This window comes from Furipterus horrens, unplaced genomic scaffold (genome assembly GCF_987537825.1).
Source record: "Furipterus horrens unplaced genomic scaffold, mFurHor1.1.pri manual_scaffold_1, whole genome shotgun sequence".
Taxonomy (NCBI): Eukaryota; Metazoa; Chordata; class Mammalia; order Chiroptera; family Furipteridae; genus Furipterus; species Furipterus horrens.
This window is the reverse complement of record NW_028327171.1, coordinates 106971607-106993875: the sequence shown is the minus strand read 5'-3', so window position 1 is coordinate 106993875 and position 22269 is coordinate 106971607. Positions and strand designations below refer to the sequence as shown.

The following is a 22269-nucleotide window of genomic DNA, read 5'->3' as shown; positions in this document are numbered from 1 at the left end:
TCATAAGAATCATTCACATATGAATGAAGAACCTCAAAATGAACCACAGCCCTGAGCACAGGTGTTTGTGGAACCGCGGTAACTACCTCTGTCCGAGAGGTGGCACCAACATCAAAGGGGACTGTTGGGGTAGGCTCACTGACACTGACATTCCCTTCCAGGCCTGAGATTCTTGAGTTCCCTGGTCTGTTTGCATAAAGCAGGTCCTTGCCTGAGGCAGGTGCCCCCACCACAAACGAGAAGATGCAACTCTAAGCCTTTCAAGAAAACTCTGTGTCTGTTTCAACTCACTTCTGGTTAGTATAAAAACACACAGGCAGAAATGGACAGCTAGGTGAAAATGGATCACCGCTTCCGCATACTCCACCTGCCAAGCTCAATTCAGCAGCACGGACTCAGCAGAGAGGGGCCTGAGAGACCCAGCTGCCAGGAGCAGAGAGGGCACAGCTCCTGTGGCCAGTGCACCTGCCCACAGCCCGGGACACTGGACACCAGGGACTCCCTGCCTGGCCTCCCACTGTGCCCACCGGCCAGTGCCACTTGTCCGAGGGCAGGACCTGGGCCCTTCTCTCCTGAGCTTCTGAAAGTCATTCGGAGTTAGTGAGGCTGGATCCACCCTCATCCTGTCTACACTGGGCTGCCACAGCTGTGAGCAATGGAGAGGCCCAGGCAAGAAGGGCAGGGAAGCAGGTAGGCAGGCCGCTGCCACCCACCATGATTTCGGGAAATCTAGTAAAGACTTAGAACACTGGCACTCAGAGCTGGGTATGTGTGTGTGTGGGGGGGGGGGACTGGGGAGGAGGCACTTTTCTTTTTAACAATGTTTTAAAGTTTTTCTAGAATAACATATCTCACCTGAATACCCTTAAAATCCAATTTTAAAAGATTTTTTTAAAGATTAAGCCCATTGGCAGCACAGTGACACTGCTCTTGCTGAGGTGCGAGATGAGGCAGCGCGTGGTGTTCCTTGAGGAGGTCGTCCCCTTACCACACTGCGCTGGGCGAGTATGTTGTAGCCACGTTTTCAGAGGAGCTGCCCTTGTGTGTGTCCCCGACACAGTGATCAGGTGGCTGGACAACGCTGCAGGGGCTGCCAGGGAGCCCCAGATGGCACCTCCCCTTCCCTGGAGTTATCCCACTAACCTTCTCAACCTGGAGACCCAGGGTGAGCCGGAAGCTGCTAGCAAGGTGAATGAAGAGAGGGAGGAGAGGGGGAAAGCAGGGAGGCATCGAGCCAGGGCACAGACCTGGGGGCGGCCTGGGGCATGGGCCAGAGACGAGCCTGGTGAGGAGCTGCGGTGGCCGTGTGCAGACAGCAGGGGTGGGCCACAGAGCGCAGGCCACCGAGGGGATAATGATCTGTCTCAGAAATTCCACTGATAGCATTCTCAACACTTTAAAAAAAATCCAAACCTATCCTTCCAAAAAGATATGAATCTATTTTGAAACCAGAAAAGGTTAGAGAAGGGGAGGGAAGCAGAGAGATTTTTATGCTCTGGTGACAAATGAGATTGCTATTTGTTGAAACCTTCTCCCAAAGCAGAGCAAGATATGCCTGGCTGTAGGAGGACATGCTTATTTTCAGGTGAAAAAGGAAGATGGGGAGAGCAAAGGCCCAGGTTAAGACAATGAATTTGTGATCATGGACAGCTGCCTTCCTGGGCAGGAACTGGAAATGAGGTGATAGATGGAGAAAGAGATAGGAAATGCTTCTAAGAAACAAAAAATGCCATGCAAACATGGTGATATGGTTGTTTTCTCCCCCAGGCCCTGGGAACCAACAGAAGACTGAGTGTTTCAACTTTTAGAATCTAACAGTTTGTTTCTTGTGGGGGTTTTTTGGCCTGTGGGGGTCAAAAGTCATCCTCTTTTACCTTTCTAAAAATACGCATTTTTGACCTCCATATTTTTAGATAACTAATTCCTTAAGCCTGGGCTCCTCAGGTGATGACATCAATATACAGCCACCATGCTGGCAACGGGGGGAGGTGTTCGGACCAGAACCCAGAGAGGGTCTGGATGTGGGGAGACCCTAGCCCTGCTACTTGTCAGCTGCAGGAACTTGGAAAGGCTCCAAGCTACTTCATCACTGTGCTCAGTCACCTCCTTCATAAAAAAGGGTAACAATAATATTTTCCTCATAGGGCTGTTTTGAGGATTATGAGAATCCACATAAAGTGCTTAGAACAGTGCCAGCCACAAAGTGGAGCCTTCCAGGTTAGCTGTTATTATACCCAAATAAACACACATCGGCAGTGACTGGTAAGCGCCACATTGCTGCCAGGCCACGCACAGAGCAGCCAGGGTGAGTGCTCAGCCGGTTGGCCCGGGAGGATTACAGGAGAGCTGGCCCAGTCCCAGACTCCCTATCCAGCACACCAGTCAGGGTCCGCCTGCCCATCCTGCTGACACCACACACTGAGCATGGAGGGGCCTCCAGGTGAGGGGGTGGCTTAGGTTGTAAGAATCTAATCACATTGAAACAGGGAACACAAAGTGCTAAGAAGCAGCAACTGTGGGGAGTGCGGAGTGAACCGCAAAGCACTCTGCACAACCTAAGGCATGAGAATCTTTCTTAGCAGCCGCCCAGCACCCAGGGCCGTGATACGCTTGAAATAAGCATTCCACTGACAACTCTATTTTCAGAGACCCTCGGTGACAGTAGGTATCTTGGGTGAGAGACACATCTATCCACGAGACCGACAGTATAAGGAAAAAGATTATTTGAAATGCAGTCACCACAGCCAAAGTGACAACAAATCCTCCCAACCCCCGTACCCTAACTCAGAGAGATCTGCCCCCCCACCACGGAGATGCAACCCCAAAACTGCTGTGTAGGCAGCACAACAGGTCCTTTCCTTTCCTCATCCTCTTCCCCAAACTGCAGTCAGAGCCCTGGGACCAGGGACCACTGGGGCCTGGCAGATGCCCCTCTCTCTGGCACCAGCCCCCCTCTCCTCCTGCCCGCAGGTAAATGTCCAACTTACTGTTTCAGCCACTCCACAATGTCCTCAGCTGTGGACCCATAGTTGTCATACTGGAACAGAAACCGTCCTTTCCTGTAAAATGTGGAGAGACAACATGGGCTCAACCAGGCCTGCAAATGCCATCACGGAGGCGGCGAGATCGGCAGGGAGGCAGGGGACTTACTCAAAGTAGCAGATGGTGGGGTAGCCCCGCACATTATACTCCTCCTTGATGTTTTCAAATTCTGAGGGGTAGATGTTCATCCCGGCCAGCACCTAGGAGCAAAGCAAGAACAGGCATGTCCACCCTCTGCCAGGCAGACACCCCACCTCGCCCATGCACCTCCTGCCCAGCTGTCCCACCAAAAGTGATGGGGACATAATGAAAAGAATGGAACCCTGCGCCCTGCGCAGCCCTGGGCAGCAGGGAGCAAGGCACGCTAAGACAGCTGGGAATGAAGACCAAGAGCTCTAGGGGAGGCATCTGGGCCCAAGTGTTGCCTACCACACAGGGGTTCTCTTTTACCTGCCCTGTAGAAAGACCGTCCCAGAGCAAACACAAAGTTCTGAGGTTTGAAGAAGAAACCTGGCCTTGCTATCAAGTTCAAACAGGTCCTAGAGTGGGACCACTATCACCTAAGTGCATTATGTGCCTTTTCTTTGCCCATGTCAACTAAGGTGGTACTCTACTCCCAAATTACAGACTCACCATTCAGCCACTCCAGAATATCCTCGGGCACTTTCCTGGATACTTCATGGCCTGTCCTCAGTCTGTCCACTTAGGCTTTATGTGCAACATTATCAGACCTCACAGCTCTGTGTGGCCAAGGAGAGGATGAGTTCTCATGACGATCCGCCTGCCTAACTCTCATCTCTCCAGAACTTAGCCTCCCCAACTCTTTCCTCCTGTTTGTGACCATCACCTACAGCCTGGCCTGACCACAGCCTCCCAAGTCTGAACATGCTCGGTTGCAGGGGTCCACATATGCAACAACCCTGAGTCAGAAAAGAGAATTTTAGTAGCTCTATTATTGACCACAGGGCTGTTCCAAGAACAACCTAAAACTTCTTTCTTGAAGCAGAAATCTTCCTCTCTAGAGAGGTATCAGGGGCCCAGAAAGAGGCCTTTGAATCTGTTCTCACAACAAACTGTAAACAGAGTAGCCAGATACAGGAAGGCTGTTCCAGAAAACTGGGCGGCAGAGAGGAGAAGGGAAAGGAAAAAAAAAAAAAAAAGCCAGTAGCAGTGAGGGAGCAAGAAGAAACCCAGGAAGCTGAAGTTTGCTCAACAATACATAAGGAAGTATAGAAGAGAAAAGGGAAAACAGTAGTTTCATCAGACAATGCACTTGATTCAGAAGACTGCTTCCACATAGGTCATGTGACTTTGGGCAAGTCACTCACTCCCTGAGTGAGGTTCCTTGTTTGGAAGATGTGAGTGATAAGACTATCACAGGGCTCTTAAGAGTACTGAATGAGATGAACCCTGTCAAGAGATTTTAGCACAAAACTTGTGCTCCATACTCAAGTTCTTTATTTCCTACCAAACCCTCCCAGTAGGACAGCCACCTGTGCCTCTGGTAGCTCCATCCTTAGAGGCATCGAAACATGCCTTTCCAACTGTTTTAAGTACCTCGCATAATGTGTAGCACACAGCAGGCACACAATAAATGCTTGCTAAGTCACTGGGTTTTTCCCCCTAGCCCATTTTGAGATGCTGCAAGGAATATGGGGAAAATAACCCTGAAATAGAACTTACTCAAAGCCCTGGAACCTTCTAAAAGCCATCTTTTTCATTTCGTCAGACTGACTGATTCAGCAGCCTTTTCCAGTAATAATTGTCTACTTTAAAAGTCCTTTTTTAATGTCTAATTGATCTCCCTACTGTCAGTGCACATTCACCACAAGATTAATCTTCCTCACCCTCCTCTTTCATTACATCACTTCCCTGCACAAAACCTTTCAATTCCATTGAATACAGGCTAAAGCCTAACTCTACACTCAAAGGCCATGTGGTCTCTACCTCATTTCTCAATTCCTCTTTCTTATAAAACCTTTAACTGTGCACCTGCTAGGGTCTAGATTTTTTAATCCTCCCAGGAATGAGACAGTTTGAAATTTCTGCACAGGAAGGAAGGTGGACAGAGTGCTGTCTAAGGCACCTTGCAGACAAGCAGTGAACCACAGTGCCTAGGAGGCAGACTCAGGGTCAGGATGCTGGGCTTGAAGCACTAACTCCCCACTTAGTAGATGCATTCCCTTGAACAAGTCATAGTTAACTCTGTGGTTGCTGTGAAGATTAAATAAAATAGTACAAGTATTTACAATGCTCCACATATGTTAGATATTTTCATTACCCTGCTAAGAGGCTCTGCAATTCTGGCCATTTCCAGAACACACACTGTGGCCCTACTTTGCATCTCCCAGGCCCCTGGCTTCAGATGCCCACATTCCACCTCTCTGCTCCCACCAGAGACTCATTCACCCTTTAGGCAAATCAAACCCCACCTTCCCTAGTGGCCTTTTCAAATCACCTTTGCTTGTAATAAACTCTTAATTCTCTGAGTTTCTGTAGCACTTTTATACTACTCTGGGGACATTTATTAGTTAATAAGATAAATACTTCTTGAAGAACTACATACAAACCCCTTCGGAGTCTGTGAGGCTGAATGAAGCACAGCTGCTGTCAGCCCAAGGGGAGTTAAGGCCACAGCACCTGACACTGAGCCCGCCGTGCCTGGAGCTGTTCAGTTGGCACGACACACCCTTTCTCATGTCCAGCCCATGTGGTGACAGGCCTGATCACGGAAGCCCCACAAGGCAGGTGATATGTGAGACAGTGCCCAAAGGAGAGTGAGATTTCCACAGACATTGCAGGAAGATAGAAAGGAGGCAAGGCTAAACAAGATTCAGCCCAAAAAAAGCAGAACATGTCAGCTTAACTGGACTGCAGGACATACGGAGGGATATTAAGAGAAGACAGGATGGGTTCGCTGAGGTCGCTTTGGAAGACTCTCATGCCTAAGAAACCAGAACTTTGACTTCTGGTCAAGATGGAGGCATAGGTAGACCTGCTTTGCCTTTTTGCACAACTATAAGAAGGATCACAAATAACCTCAAAACAAAAAATACCCAGAACTGCCATAAAATCAAACTGTATGTATGTCAGACAACCAAGGATTTAAAGAAGCCATTTTCATCCAGACAGGTAGGAGGCGCAGAGACAGGGAGCTGGGACAAAGAAGACACAGTATGGTTGCAAGGTGGCAGCGGCCAGCAGAATGAGTGGTCCCACATTCACATGAGGTGGATCGAGCAATCCCAGCCCCAGGCCAGACCACTTGGCTCAGAGTTCCAGCACCAGGAAGATGAAACCTCATAACCTCTGGCTGTAAAAACCAGTGGGGGTTGGGGCTGCAGAAGAAACTGCTGGTCTCTAAGGAGAGTCCATTTAAAGGGCCCACACGGTCCCAGAACATACGGAAACCCACCAACTCTGGGAACCACCACCAGAGCAACACCTAGAGGGGTGCCAGTTGCATATAGGAGGTGGGTGAAGTGACTAGAAATGGGGCAAGTGCCGAGCAAGCCTTCTGCAATCAGGCATCAGCATTGTCCCCTCACCAACTCCTCCCCCACATACAGAGCCACAAAGCTGTGAAGCATGTTGCCCTGCCCTGGCAATTACCTACCATACAACTAACCAGGTGCGCCAAGACAGGGAGTCAAAGCAGCTCTACCTAATACACAGAAACAAACACAGGGAGGCTACCAAATTGAGGAAACAAAGAAATATGGCTCAAATGAAAAAACAGAACAAAACCCCAGAAAAAGAACTAAACGAAACAGAGTGAGTCAACCTATGACATGAAGAGTTCAAAACATGGTGATCAGAATGCTCAGAGAATTCACTGATTATAGCAAAAGCATAAGGGAGGAAATAAATGCTACACTAAGTAAAACGAAGAAAAGTCCACAGGGAACAAACAGTAAAGGGAAGGAAGCCAGGCTTCAAATCAATAATTTGGAACACAAGGAAGAAATATACAGTCAGCCAGAACAGAATGAAGAAACAAAATTTCAAAAAAATGAGGAGAGAATAAGACGACTCTGGGACATCTCCAAAAGTGCCAACATCCAAATCATAGGGATGCCAGATGGAGAAGAGGAAAAGCAAGAAATTGAAAACCTAGTTGAAAAAATAATGAAAGAAAATTTCCTTAATTTGGCAAAGGAAATAGGCATACAAGTCCAGGAAGTACAGAGTCCCAAACAAGTTAGACCCAAAAAGGACCACACCAAGACACATCATAATTAAAATGCCAAAGGTTAAAGAGAGAAAATCTTAAAAGCAGCAAGAAAAAAGCAGGGTTACCTGTAAAGAAGTTCCCATAAGGCTGTCACCTGATTTCTCAAAAGAAACTTTGTAGGCAAGAAGTATTCAAAATGATGAAAACCAAGGACCTACAACCAAGATTACTCTATTCAGCAAAGCTATCATTTAGTATGGAAGGGCAGATAAAGTGCTTCCCAGACAAGGTAAAGCTAAAGGAGTTCTTCATCACCAAGCCATTGTTATATGAAATGTTAAATGGACTTATTTAAGAAAAAGAAGAAGATCAAAACTATAACAGTAAAACAACAACAAACTCACAACTATCAACAACTGAACCTAAAAAACAAAAACAAACTAAGCAAGCTTCCGGCCAAGATGGAGGCTTAGACGGACGCGCTAGGTCTCCCTCTACAACTAGAGAGGAATACAACTACTTCAAAACAAAGGATAACTAGAAATTCCAGAAAATAAAACTACACGGAAGCCCAACATATGAAGTTATAAACCAGCGGCGCTCTTTGGGCAGGTAGGACGAGCGAAAGGGGGCGGGGCTGTTTGCGGTCGCACCAGGGACAGCGGCGGGGAGAACAACCCCGGCTGCAGTCGAACCCCCGGCAGCTCGTGACCCCAACGCTGGGGAAAGCAGCCACCACATCGCCTTGAACAGTGAGGCCCAGGGGGGCAGGAGGACGGATCCCGGTCTCCTAGCGGAATAACTGTGTGAATCCATCTTGGACCCCCGCCCCCAAAGAAAGCACCACAGGGCTGCGAAATAGGTCGCGGACAGGCGCCGGTCGCTGAATTGTGACGCGTACACAGGCACTGCCCCCTACAGCCGGCCCAAGAAAACAAAACGTATCTGTCAAAATGAGGCAGACAACTATAGAAATCCCGGTGGCACAGCTCACCAGGCAACAGATGGAGAACCTGACAGATGAACAGATAAGAAACCTGTCAGATGCTCAGTTCTGGGCCATTGTTATCAGGTGGCTTACAGAATTCACAAAAGATTTGGAAAAAGATGAGAAAGAAGCGAAAAACACTCATAACGAAAGGAACAAAACCACATACGAGACAGATGGTGAGGAAATAAAATCCAGAGTTCATTTCAACAAACCGGAATATGGAGAAGGAACAAGCAGTCAACCAATGCAGCGAGAGGAAATGGGAAGCAACGATGAGAGGATCAGAAACCTCTGGGACAGCTATAAAAGGCCCAACATAAGAATCATTGGTTTGCCAGAGAGAGAGGAAGATGAACTAGAACTTGAAAAATTGAGTGAAAATATAATAAAGGAGAACTTCCCAGACTTGGGGAAGGAAATAGACTTACAGGTCCAGGAAGCACAGAGAGTTCCAAAAAAACTGGACCCAGGGAGAACCACTCCAAGACACATTATAATCAAAATGTCAAAAATTAAAGATAAAGAGAGAATCTTAAAAGCAGCAAGAGAGAAGAAAAGAATTATGTACAAAGGGGTCCCAATTAGACTATCAGCTGACTTCCCAAGGGAGACCCTGCAGGCAAGAAGGGACTGGCAAGAAATATTCAAAGTAATGAAAATCCAAAACCTACAACCACGAATACTCTATCCAGTGAAATTGACATTCAGAATAGAAGGACAGAGAAAGTGTTTCCAGAACAAAATAAAACTGAAAGAGTTCATTAGATCCAAACCACTGTTATATGAGATGTTAAAGGGACTGGTTTAGAAAAAGGAGGATCAAGACAATGAAATCTAAAATGAAAACTGCATCACAAGAAACAACAGAAGCTAGGGAATTGAAACAAAGGCAAACTAAACAGGCAACGAGACTGGAAAAAGAACTATAGGTACGGGGAACATATTGAGGGGAGGTCAACAGGGAGGGGGAATGGGGAGAGGGAGGGAGATGATATAGGCATTAAGGATCATGGTAGGAGGGAATGGAATAGACAGAGAGAGGTTGAGAAGAACTGTATGCACAACTAATGGACATGATCTAAAAGAGGGGGACAACTGGAGGGAGGGGGGCCACTGGGTGGAGGGGAGCAGAGGGAAGGGAAATTGGCACAAATGTAATATTATAATCAATAAAACACATTAAAAAAAAACAAAAAACAAACAAACTAAGCAAACAACCAGAACAGGAACAGAATCATAGGTATGGAGATCATTTGGAGGCTTATCAGCAGGGAGGGGAAAGGGGGAGAAATGGGGGAAAAGGTATAGGGAAGCATAATTGGTAAGTACAAAATAGACAGGGGGATGTTAAGAACAGATAGGAAATAGAGAAGCCAAAGAACTTATATGCATGACCCATGGACATGAACTAAGGTGGAGGGACTGCTGGAGAGAATGGGGGTACCGGGTGGAGGGGGGCAAAGGGGGTAAAATTGGGACAACTGTAATAGCATAATCAATAAAATATACTTAAAAAAAAAAGAAATTAGAACTTTATTCAGGAGCTGCTGGAGAGCTATGGAGGGTTTCCAACCATGTTGTTTTCAGTATAGAGGTTGATCAGTAGGGGACAGTCACAGGTCAGCGAGAGAAGTCAACAGTTTCTGGTAACCACCCTGTGTGAGCTAACCAGGGCAAGGAGAGGACGTATGACGCTGCCTCTGCACGCTGGCAGAGGAACCCAGGGCACTTAGGAGAGTCGCAAAGAAAAGCTGGATATCTTCCAGGTGGAAATATATTTAATTTTATTTCAGACAGCCTGCATTTGGGACAGAGGAAGAAAAATCCAGACCAAGATGTCAAGCAAGAGCTTAGGGACTCAGGCTCCATGGAGCTATAGTATGTTGAAGCTGTGGAGATGGATAAAAATCACTGAGGGTCAGACAGACCATAGCAAGACAAGAAAAGCTCAGTGCCAGGTCCTTGCACTGAGAAAGAGGGTGGAAAGCAGTCTCTTGGGAGTACACCCATGTAGTGCGTCAGAGAACAGTAAGCACAGGGCAGTGAGGTGTCAATCATCAATCATCTACATCTGTTAAGTGCCTGTAGGTCATGGCACCATCTCCATACTCCCGCCCACTTGCTCTTCACAATATCTCAGTGAGGTGGGCAGGGATGCCATCATCATCCCCATTTTACAGATGGGAAAACAGAGGCACCAAAGCTTTGTCTGAGATCTCCCAACTGGTTAGTGAGAGCCAGCACCAGACTTCATGGTATTTACATGCACAGGGTCCATCATGGCCAAGGTTAACAAGAAACTCAGTGTGGACGTCACTCTGGCAAGGCTGGGAAGAGAAGGCAGACGGGAATGGCTCATTCTGATGGCTGCTCTGACCAGGGAGCAGCAATGGCTGCTGATGGCGACGTCAATTAGCAGTAGATGGAACAGATACCGATGAGTCACCAGATGTCAGTGACAGCAAAAAAGAGGCAGATCTGAGTATGGAAAATGGCAAAGGCTGTGCAGCCCTGACCTGGCCTGGATTCTGTCTTAATGACATCATGAGGTTGGATACCTCCCAAGACATCTGTAAAAGAGGCAGATCTATGGCCAGCCAAAAAGGCTCAAAGATGACAAAGGTGAAGAGGAGACAGGAGGTACTAATGCAGCTGGGTTACAGCAGTGGGAGGGAGCAAGCTTTTGATTTCTGGGGGCTATCAGTTCATCTCCACCCTGTGTGTGAGGACAGAAAAGGAATCTACACACTCAGTCGCCCCGTTTCTGGGGAGCTGTGGCTGCGCCATGTGCCTGGGCCTCCAGGCGTCTCCTGCAGTGGGTGGTGGCCGTGGTGGCCATGATCCTTCTCCCTTTATGGAGCTGGGAAAAGGTGAGAACTTTTCCAAGGAAAGCAAAGGTGCTTTCCTAAGAAACTAATGGGAAAATGGAAAACAAACCACAAGTAAGAAAATAAAAAAGCATGGAAATGGATGAGTTCACACCACACAGGTGCCGTATAGGCCAAGGTAACTAACACCTGGCTCTCCAGGTATCCGTACCATCCCACTGACTTTTCTGTAACATTGTCTAGGGAATTGGAAGGGTCACATTTTCAATTTCTGGACCTGGGCCCAGGTACTCCAACACAAGTAACCTTCAGGGCGACCCCTGAGTGAACCGAGAGCCAAGGGGGGCAGGCCTGTGCTCTACGTTCAATCAAACAGAGCCCCTGTGCTCAAGAAGCTCACATTTCAGCAAGAAAATCATAATTAGTATCAACTGATGAACAAAATGATTTAGAACAAAAGCAAAGATGCACAGACCGGGCCGTGTGTGGCAGGGACAAGCTCTGCAGGAGTGCAGGAGGGACCTAGAGGAAAACTGACTTTAGCAGGTAGATTCACCAGTGGCTGAGAATCTTCCAGAAGGTGCACAAGACTGGCACCAGGACCTTGCCTGCTTTGAAGGGGCTGGCCAGGTAATTCGTGGTCTAACTGGGGCTAGAGCTGTTTTCCTTCCACTGTACCAGAGTTTGGGAGTGGAGCCGAGTAGTTTTCTGAGTGTTTGTGGGTACAGGTAGGGAGAACACTGTGGATAATTAAGTCTTTTCTCCAGGCGAAATAATCTTAAAATATGATACCTATTGTGGCCACCAAATGTGAAGTGAAATGTCCCCAGAGTGATGTGCATGTGTCCCATGGCCACACGTCTTCAGGCAATTTGCTAAAAATTCATTTAGTGAGAAATAAGCAGGAGCTTGGTGCCCCTAAAATGAGGTCAAAAGAGAAAGCACTGGTTCTTTGCAACCCAGCCTCACAGCCGCCTGGCAGAGCTGTCGCCATGCCCAGGTGCTGAAACTTTGCAAATTGACTTTGAACTAATCACCAAGCTAATTTGATTCATAAAGATCATGACGCAGTTTTAAAGCTCAGAACTCCCATAATAGGACTTTGGCCAGCCCCATGGAGATGGCTCCCTCTGATGACCTTTCATCAAAGGCATCTGGATTTTTCCATGCTCCCTAGAGGAGCTAGCTGTTGTGTTTCTGTTGCCACAAAGAACATGCCCCCAAAAGCCAAAACCAACCAAACAAAACCCCCCAAACTTCTGTGGCTCAGAGCAAATGCAAAAATGGACAGACATATGGCCCAGAAGAAACGAGCCTGGCAGGGTAAGTGGGACCATCACTGACGGACCCTCAGCCCTGGGGCAGGCCTGACCACCCAGCCTCCCCTCCTCCCTCACTGACAAGCCTTGACTGTTGCTCCTGCTCTGCAAGCCAGTCTCCTCAGTGGCTCCTCTTCCACCTCACATTCCCTAAAGGTGGGCACCCCTGAGACAACCTTGTGTTCTGTCTGCTCTGCCCCCGCACACCCTGCACTCTGTCCTTCAGAGCCTACCTGCTCACTCAGGGCTCTGGCTCCCCATCTGGACTGCTCCTTTCTACCGTTCTTCCCACCTCACAGGAACTGAGGAACTCCTGCAAGCCTGGGCAGGAGACTGCCTCAGGGACCTGCCTGTGCTTCCGGCCACCACTGGTGTCACTGGGCCCCTTTCTTTGTCACTGGTTCCTCACCATCGGGACCCTTGACCCACTTTGGAACCCAGCGCCAATAATTCTGGACCCTGATGGTCTGCTGCTGGCCACTGGCCTCCCAGTCACACCTCATGTGCTTCTTGCTGTTTTTTTGGCTATTTCATTATCGGCCTTTGACAGGAGCTAAACTCTCCTGGTCCCAGCAATTCTGCAGAGTTCTCAACATTCCCTGAAGACAGGTCTCTGAACCACATGCCAGGGCAGCAGGGTCAGCAACAGAAGGATAAGTCCCCATTATGATTCCAAACCTTGGCCTCCCCCAACCCCTGCTCCCCAGCCATCTGCCCAGGTAAGAGGGAGGAGTCTGAGAAGCAGCCAGCCCTGCCTGGCCCAGGGGGCCTCACTTACAACATGGCCTTGCAGCTGGGTGGCAGCCCTCTGGAAATGCGGCATTATCCTCTTGCACATGCTGCACCCTGGTCACAGGCAGGAGAAAAACCAGGCTCAATTACAGTGGGTCTTGGGCCCTGAGCTCCATTCTCCCTCCCATCAGGATGACCTCTGTCCACAAACATTTCCCCAGCCTCCGGGAGCACATACGGCACCGGAGGCAGGGGCCCTGGCCTCCAAACAGCTTACATTCATGAAACAGGATACAGCCCAGTGCAGCACCCACTAAGTAAATGTGACACAGCTGGAGAAGGGCAAACCACTGAATAATTTAGAGCTGACAATGAGTTCGAGAGGAATTCAGGGAACCAGAATAGGTGCCAGAACACTTCATGCACTGCTGAAAGCCTCCCCTCACTGACCAGCCAGGGGCTGCAAATGAACCTGAACCAAGTATAATTAGGAAGAAAATGTGCAACCACAAATACAATGACTTTTGGGATTTTCGTGCCTCTTTTCCTTCATTAACAAGGATAATTATGCAATGACTGCAGGCAGGCCTGACATGAAAAATGCTGGCTCCAGGCCCCATGGGAAGAGCACAAGGCCAGGATCACACGCCTAGAGTTCTGATCTTCCCTCTGCTTGCTGGATGGCCCTGGACACGTCACTTCCTCACTGTGGGCTGCTGTTCCTTCTGGCAAATGAGCAGGGTTCAACGAGACAATTTTGACGCTGGAGGGTTCTGTGATGTCCTGGCTCAACGCTCTCTGGGGTCCTGTGGTCCACCACAGCCACAATCCGCTCCTGGAGTGGTGAGGCCCCCCCAAGGCTTGCGGGGCTCAGGGCCAAGACAGCCAGACCCCAAACATCCACTACTACTTCAGAGTGACCTTGAGGTAAACCCGCCTCCTCCCTTCAATCAGCATGGATCCTGCAGGACATGAGCACCACTGCCTCAGAGGCAAGGAATTCTGACATGCAAGGCTCTTTCTCCTTTTCTGACAACCGCTCTGCTGCAAAACCAGCTTTAAAATGCACCTGAAGGCAGGAAACAGCAAAGCTGCCTGGAACCCCACACTGGGCTGGCTCTCATCTCAACATGGAACGGCGGGGACAGGGCCACGCTCTAATCCATGTTTAGCTAACCTCTTGGCGGGCTGTGGGCAAAGTAATACAGATCAGAGAGGTGCTCACACCCATGAGGCCAGACACAGACCCTGGGGAACTGTGAGCAGGTCAAACTCCCTCAGGACCCCCTGAACTCCCTAGCACCAAGATTACTGGACAAGATGTGACAGGATATTTTGACACAAAACTCTCAAAACGCCCATGGCTCCTCGTTGGCGTTCCTGCCTGGCAGACAGATGGACACAAACACACCAGCATATTAAGCCTGGGCTTTCAGTCTATGCTCCGAGTCCAGGCTCAGACTTTGGGAGGCTCAGGAGAGCGGGAGCCGTCGCGAGGTCAGTCCGCAGGCCAAAGCCGAGGCTTCTGCCCCCACTGTGGGATCCCCACAAACGTGAAGGAAGGAATATGACACTTGTCAGGGGACTTAGATCCCACTGTGGGGATTCAGAGGGGAGAACGAAAACAGGAACACCACCACCAACTTCCCTGGACACCCATGCTCCCCTAGAGAGACGCCATGTAGGAGGGACGATGGGAGGACGCATGGCAGAGAAAAGCGCTCGGCCCTGGGGGGGAAGGAGACCCAGGTCAGCAACCCCCCTTGCCTATTTGCTGACTCCATGACCCTGGGCTAGTGACGTAAGTGGCCTGAGCCTCAGTTTCCCTACCTGTGAAGTAGAAACAGCACCTGCCCTGCAGACTGAGGGACAGAGCCAACACCTGGGAGGGTGACCAGAGCTGGGCATCCAGCAGGGGCGGCTCAGCCAACACAAGGCCTGGGAGTTTGCCTTCTGGCCCAGGGGGAGAACACCTCCACGAGGAACAGAGGATGTCATGCCACTCCCAGGAGGGGAAGTACGGGGCACACTTGCAGCCCTTCACCTGCTTTTACTCAGTGACCTGATGAAATGGGGGGAATCTGAGACCCACTGTGCTACACTCATCAATCAGGAGCCTAATCTATTACCTGTGCCCACAGGTGTGGCCTCTCTTTCCCAGCTCTGCCTGTCTGCAGCCTGCAGAAACATCATCCCCCAAACCCTCCAAATCAGTGGTGACCTGGCTGGCTGTCCTTGTGGGTGGAGGCCAGCAGCACAGGGAGAAGTTACTCACGGGGAAGAGGTGATAGAACAGTAACAGCAAGCTAAAGGCCATGCCAACTTCCTATCAAACTTTACCAAAAATAGAGGCAGTACTGAGATCCCTGAGTTCATTTTTCAATTGATTCAACTGAGAGGCAGGGGAAGACATAAGACTAATTAGCCCTCTCAAACCCAAAGGTTAGAGCAATCAGCCTACTATTTTCTCATTAATTCGATAAACATTTATAGAATAAACAGTAGGATGTGGGGACCCAGATTTCTTGTCACAACTGAAGGGTCTCACTGCCTTTGGGTTCCTTCACCCCAAACACAATCAAAGGATCAGAGCCCTAAAAGACTCGCCAGTCAGAGAATTGGTGTAAGTCCCAGACTAAGCTGAAATATGAGGCCATGAGGGCTCCAGTGCATGAGTATAATAAAAATACAACTTTGTTTCATTAAAAACAACCACAAAAGAATCCTGGAGTCACTCCCCTGAGACCCAGGAGGCCATCTAATCCAACCCCTCCACCACAAACTTGAACTTCACAGTCGTATCACCCCCTCCCCCCCAATTGCTCTGGGACACCTACTAGGGACCGAACTTCTACCCAGCTTTCTATTTTGTACAGCTAATCACCACGCTGCCATCTCTGCTCGCTGTGATGAGGGGGATGGGCTCACTGCCAGACAGCCTGGGGGTGGGCGGGGGAGATGACGCACGTTCAGGTGCAAACTGTGAAGAAACCACTCTGTAAGTGATCACCTGGTGTCATCACACCGAAACGCGCACGGCTATACCAGGATTCTGCCTGTGACATGTGCTGTACATTGACACACTGTTCCAGCCTCACTCAACCAATGCACTGGGTCCTGAGGGTGCTGCCATGACCTGGAGGAGGCCCACCCTCAAGGGGCTATGCAGGCAGGACGACTCCTGAAGAAATCTCCCCCAAGGAGAACCAAATGGGGTGAAACCAGCTAGTGAACCCAGGATTCGTTTGTTGTTGTTTTTAATGAAACAAAGTTGCATTTTTATTATACTCATGCACTGGAGCCCTCATGGCCTCATAATTCAGCTTAGTCTGGGACACACACCAGTTCTCTAACTGGGAAGTCTTTTAGGGCTCTGATCCTTTGATTGTGTTTGGGGTGAAGGAACACAAATGTAGTGAGAGTCCTTAGTTGTGAGCATTAATAAAGAAAACAGCCCAGGGTAAAAGCACAGACTGCTCTAGGCAGAGCCAGATCTCATGGGGAGTGGGGTGCCAGGGCCTCTTACCACACGTAGGCAAGGTGTCTGGAGGGAGGCCAGGTGGGGGCCACCCAGCAATCAAAAACATGGGCTGAGAGAGGCTGCTACCATGGTGAACAAGCCACAGGCCCAAGTCAGGCACAACCACCAGGACCGCACTGAAGGGCATCAGCCAGACAGGCATGGTTCCCAGGGTGAGAATGAGAGGGGCTTTTGCCTGAAGAACTCCTCAGGAGGGGAGACTGGAGGGAGGCTTTCAAGAGTAAACAGAACCCCAGTGCCACAGCCCACGATACCCATCCAAGTTATAAAAGTACCTGCACACCCAGCTCCCACTACCCACAGCCCCTCTTTCTCCAGCCATTCGGCCTTTGGCCTCCTAAGGCACAGGGCACTGAGTCACGGACCTCACACAGGCTCTAAGCCAGGGGCTTCCATCTGTGGGTTAGGACCCGCTAGACCACAGAGGTGGCCCAGACAGATGTCTAAGGCTTTGTAGGACATATCGTCAACTACCCAGCTCTGCTGTCGTAGCTTGAAAGCAGCCACAGACAATGTGTAAATGAATGGATGTGGCTGTGTTTCAACAAAAATTAATTTACACAAAAAGGCAGCCAACCAAGGGGCCAGAGTTTGCTGATCCTTTATTAGAGGGTTATGAAGTAGTAGGAAAAAGCAGTGACTTCTTTTAAATAAAATAGAATAAAAAAGAAAACATCAGTGTGCACTACATCTGGTAGAGTAAGTAGTAAAGGTTAGTTTGGTTTTGTGAAACTTTGGTTTCAACTTGTTTATATATAATTTATATATACTTACAGTACTGGGTTGCAATGAAAAAATTTTAATACTGTGAAATGCAGTCAAAAAGTTTGAAGGCCACTGCTCTGATCCAACCCCTTTTCTTACATAAATGGAAACTGAGGAACAGAGAAATGAAGGACTTGACCAGCTCGTTGGTGGCATACCTAGAATCAGAACTCAGGTCTTCTGGTTGTCATCTCAATGATCCTTTGCTATTTCTATGGCCTCTTGCCTCAAACAGAAACTGAACCCAAACACCAAGCCACTTTCTTCTAGGTCCTGATTCTCCCTCCCCTCCCAGGTGGCATCAGCAAAGGCCTGCAGAAGCCAGAGCTGGAGAGCTGCCCGAGGCCGGCCCGGCTCTGGGTGGTGAGCAGCAGCAGCAGCAGCAGCACCTTGGAGAGCGCAGCAAGGCTGAGGCGTGGCTCCACCAGCAAGAGCTGGCAGGAAAGCAGCTTCTTGCACCCAGGAGGCAGAGCAGTGAGGGAAGGCGGGGAACCTGAGAAACCTGTGTTGTTGCTGGGTGGACCTCGGGGTGAAGAGGGCAGAAGGATGCCTCTTACAGTCAGAGAAAACTTGATGTGGAGGCAGGAAGGGAAGAAAGCCAGATGAAAGGCCAAGATGAAGGAAAAGAGGCAGAGATGGTGAGATGGGGTGAGCGTGAGGTTGGCGCTCTAAGTGAGAGGCCTGGGGCCTGTTCCCAGCCTCCCCTCTCACAATCCCCAGCTGCCCCACCAAGAATCTGAACAACTAACTTGGGCCCAAAGGAGAAAGGTTACTCACAGGGGGCATAAAACATCATCAGGACCGGCTTCTCTTCCTTCTTCAGGAGCCGTCTGAAGTCCTGAGGCACAAACAGAGAACACCACAGGTCACACACAACACAGTGACAGGGTGCCATTCCCCTGGGGCTCACAGTGGTGGGGGAGCAGGCGACTACTTCAGAAATCCCACTGTCTGACCTGGGGGGGTGGGCTGCAGTACAGAGTCATGGTGTGTCAGGAGCTGAAAGAACGCCAGAGAGTATCTATTCCAGACCACTCTTGCATATTACAGATGGGGACACTGAGGCCCTGAGCAGACAAACAGCTTTCCCAAGGCCACCTGTTGGGATGAAAGAGTCAGGACCAGGCTACCAGCTTTACTTTCAGCTCCACCTGAACAATTAGAAGTCTGCAGGGAGCTTTTTATGCTGCATGAGGCTGTTGACCAGGCCACCCCTCTTTGTGTGGTCTATGGAGCAGTTGTGTTGTGGTGGGTGGCTGTCTTCATACAGGCCTGACTTGGCCAGATGGGGCTCCAGAACGCAGGGTTAACCCCTGTTGCCGCCATCCATGTCCCCAAGAGCCCACTGTGAGCAGAGGACGAGACCTGCCCCCCCAACCCCAGGAGGTTACGAACTAAACCAATCATTTGTATTTGTAAAACTTCCAGAACAGTGCCTGGGCACATTATTTGGCAATATATAATTATTGATTAAATAAATGCAATAAATGTAAAAAGACAAAGATCACAAAATTGCTAATGGAGAGACTTCTGTGGAAAGAAGAGTAGACCATTCTTCCAATGAGAGTCAATGATGTTCAGGAAAAAGAAAATCTATTAAGGACTGCAAGGAAGCACCATGACAGTATATTTTCATTAAAATAAGCTCCTCTAACCAGTCTCCACAGAAGAAAATTAAAATTTTTCTCTTCTGAATAATAAGGAAAATAAGAGGAAATTTTAAAATGCAGCTCTGTGGCAGCAACAAGACATTAGGTAAACAGATGATGGTACATCCCACACAATGTAATATTGCTACATCATTATAAACTACGAAGAGGAATATTTAATGTCACAATAAGATGTGTACGTTACATTAAGTTGGGGGGGGGGGACAGCATATAATATCTAATGACACTTTGTTAATATTTATGTACTGTATATTATGTTGAAAGCCTAAAAGGCTACAGAAAATACCTGCAGTGGTACTTTCTCAAAGGGAAGGGATGAGGTGATTTTTTTCTTTCTTTTACATTAAAACTATATTTTCTAAATTTTCAATAACCAATATGTATTACTTATCATTTTCCAGCTATATAAAGAAGGTTACAAATATTTTATGGGAATTTAAAACATTTTATAATAAATTCTGAAACTGTTTACATAACTAAAGGATTAAGGCATTCATTTTTTAAAATTTTATTAAATTTATTGGGGTGACACTGGTTAATAAGATTATATGTTTCAAGAATACAGTTCTAGATGCATCATCTGTGTACTGCATTGTGTGTTTACCACCCAAAGTCCAGTCTCCTTCTGTCTCCATATATTTGCCCCTTTACCCGTTACTATACCCCAAGCTCCCCTGTCCCTCTGGTAACCACCATTATATTGTCTGTGTCTGTGAGTTTTTTTCTTTGATTGCTCATTATGTTTGTTTGTTGCTTTCTGTACCATTTATATACCACATGAATGAAATCAGGTAGTTGTTTTTCCATCTGACTTATTTCACTTAGCATGATAATCTCAAGATCCATCCCTGTTGTCAAAAGTAGCAACATTTCATCTTTTCTTATGGCTGAGTAGCATTCCATTGTGTCCATGTATGTGTGTATATATGTCCAGTCACAGAAGAGCAATCTTAGGAGTCTGAGGACATGCACATCTTGGGGGAAGGAGGAGCCAGGTTATCACTGTCCAGGGGCTAAGACCACATATTATCCCAAAATCTACCCAGGAGCAATAATCCTTTTAAGCTGTATGTTTTTACATGGCTATAGGACAGGTGCCACCACCTCCTGGCATTTGACCCTCTTTCTTTGCCCCCAACATGCTTTTTATGAAGGTTTTAGTGGGGTGATCACATGGTAAGGTATAAAAACATTGAACATTATATAGTACACCTGGAACTAATATAACCAATATGAGATTGTATACCAACTATACTTAAATTTTTAAAAAAAAAAATTTTTTTTTAAGGCTATATCATTGAGCTGCTGATACTGGCACTTTCTATCCCAGAGAAACACTGATGTCCAGCCCCCTCATTGCAATCACCACAGACCCGTCTGGTTGGCCCACAATGATTTCACATGACCCCATCCTCCAGAAAGTATAAATGGCATCACTTTCTTTTGGGGTCACAAGCAGTAGGAGTCAATAATTTTAAATGAAAGGGGAGGAGAGGCAGAGAAAGATAAAGGTGCATTTTATGTTACCAAGATAATAACAAACATTCTCCCTTCACCTATGAAAAAAGCACTTCTTGCCCCCACAGACCATTTGAAATGTTACAGAGAAGTTCCTGCCCATCCCTATGTGAAGGTCAAGCAGGTAAGTGCCTGGTGCACACACAGGCACACGGGCATGCAGGTGCATGTTAAGGTCAGATGGGCAGGCTTCCAAAGTGGGGATCAGGGTTGTATGGAGACGATAAATCAGAATCACCCTTCCAACCCCTCCAACCTCCCATCCTGGCCAAACCCAAAAATTGAATCTTAAGAAGGTAAATAAGTTGTTCAAAGTTACACAATGACTCAGAAATGGTAGAGACACAGAAGCCTCTGAGAAATGGAACCCAAACCTCGCAAATTCTTCTTAAAAAAAACAAAACACTTTAAAAACAGGAAAAAACACAAAGCCAAATCTAGCAACAACCAGATTACATAATAAGGAGAAAACATTTATATAGATATTTCTATAAGGAAATGCTAAGAATGTTAAATACATTAAATAAGAGTAAAGAATGGAGGAAGCGCTCAGGCAGCCAGCCTGCGACCTGTTGGTTTAGGCAGGAAGCCGGGAAGAAGCATCAGATAAGCTATGAGGGCCCCAGCCCCGCGCCCCTGGAGGACAGCATGGCCAGCCAGGGACACTCCTATTCCTCAGCTCCTTTGGCAGCGGTCCTTGGGAAACTGGTTCAGGGGAAGCTCCAGCGCCCATCAGAATTGATGGGAAATATAATACCTTTTCACTGTCAATGTGGACAACATCTTTGGCTCCAGGATCTTCTTCCCACAGCGGGGGCCCTTTCGGATCCTTCAGAAAGGCCACTATGGACTGAAGAAGAGAAAAGGCAAAACTCAATTTAATCAGGATAAGAGGGAGGTGGGAGAATCGGGAGCCTAATGACACCTTACTCTGTTCAGTTGATCCATACTTTCTACGCCTCTTCATGGACCACAAAAAGGAAATTTGAGATAATTGATTTATTTATTCAATCCAGAGACACACTCATGTTTCTACTAAATCTCATCTCTTCCAGGAAGTCTCCCTGATTAATTTGAATAAAGGTCTCCAGTCCTGTCCAAAGTAGATACTTAAATGCGGCCACGAAAACTGTCAACCACATAGGCAGGTAATCACACCTACTTGTAGCCGCTTGTTATTTCATGATCTAAACTGGTTTGAGAGTGTGTTAAATCCTGATCATCCTCTGTGGAGCTTGAACAAGAAGCCCTGGGCAGGGAACTCATCTCCATGGCCAGCTGGTTGCTGTACTTCTCTTCTAGGACTTCCTTCTAGACGATCCAGGACGAGTATATGGCAAAGAGCTTCGGGATAAAGGGCTTAATTAGCCTTTGTCATGTGGATGACTGACTCAAATGTCTGCTCCCTTTGGGGAGGACACACATGGGGCAGGTAACACAGGCATGTCCCTCCCCTCTCCTCCCTTCCCCTCTTGCCACACTTTGCTGGTCCAGGATAGATGCGGCATTCCCTTTCCTCTCGGTCACTCTGAGAAATGGTGCTCAGTCTATGAGAACCAGGAATGTGTACCAGAAACCAGCCAAACCTCCTCCTCCACCCTGGAGGGGAGTTGCTGGCTGGCCTCCACATCAACAGAGAGAACCCTCAGTATCCCCCAATTTGATGCAAGATGCTGTTACTTCTGTCCA

The 22269-nt window shown here is 48.0% G+C and overlaps 1 protein-coding gene across 1 annotated transcript in view; it reads right to left on the bottom strand.

Annotated features, from left to right (window-relative positions):
• PDIA5 (protein disulfide isomerase family A member 5) overlaps positions 1-22269 on the bottom strand; it is a 97173-nt gene that overhangs the window by 30987 nt on the left and 43917 nt on the right. Inside the window, exons 6-10 of the mRNA XM_090277507.1 lie at positions 21338-21430; positions 18170-18230; positions 13133-13200; positions 3151-3242; positions 2988-3059 (exon numbers count right to left, since the gene is read on the bottom strand). Coding sequence (XP_090133633.1) covers positions 2988-3059; positions 3151-3242; positions 13133-13200; positions 18170-18230; positions 21338-21430 — 386 coding nt within the window. The remainder of the gene's footprint in view (positions 1-2987; positions 3060-3150; positions 3243-13132; positions 13201-18169; positions 18231-21337; positions 21431-22269) is intronic.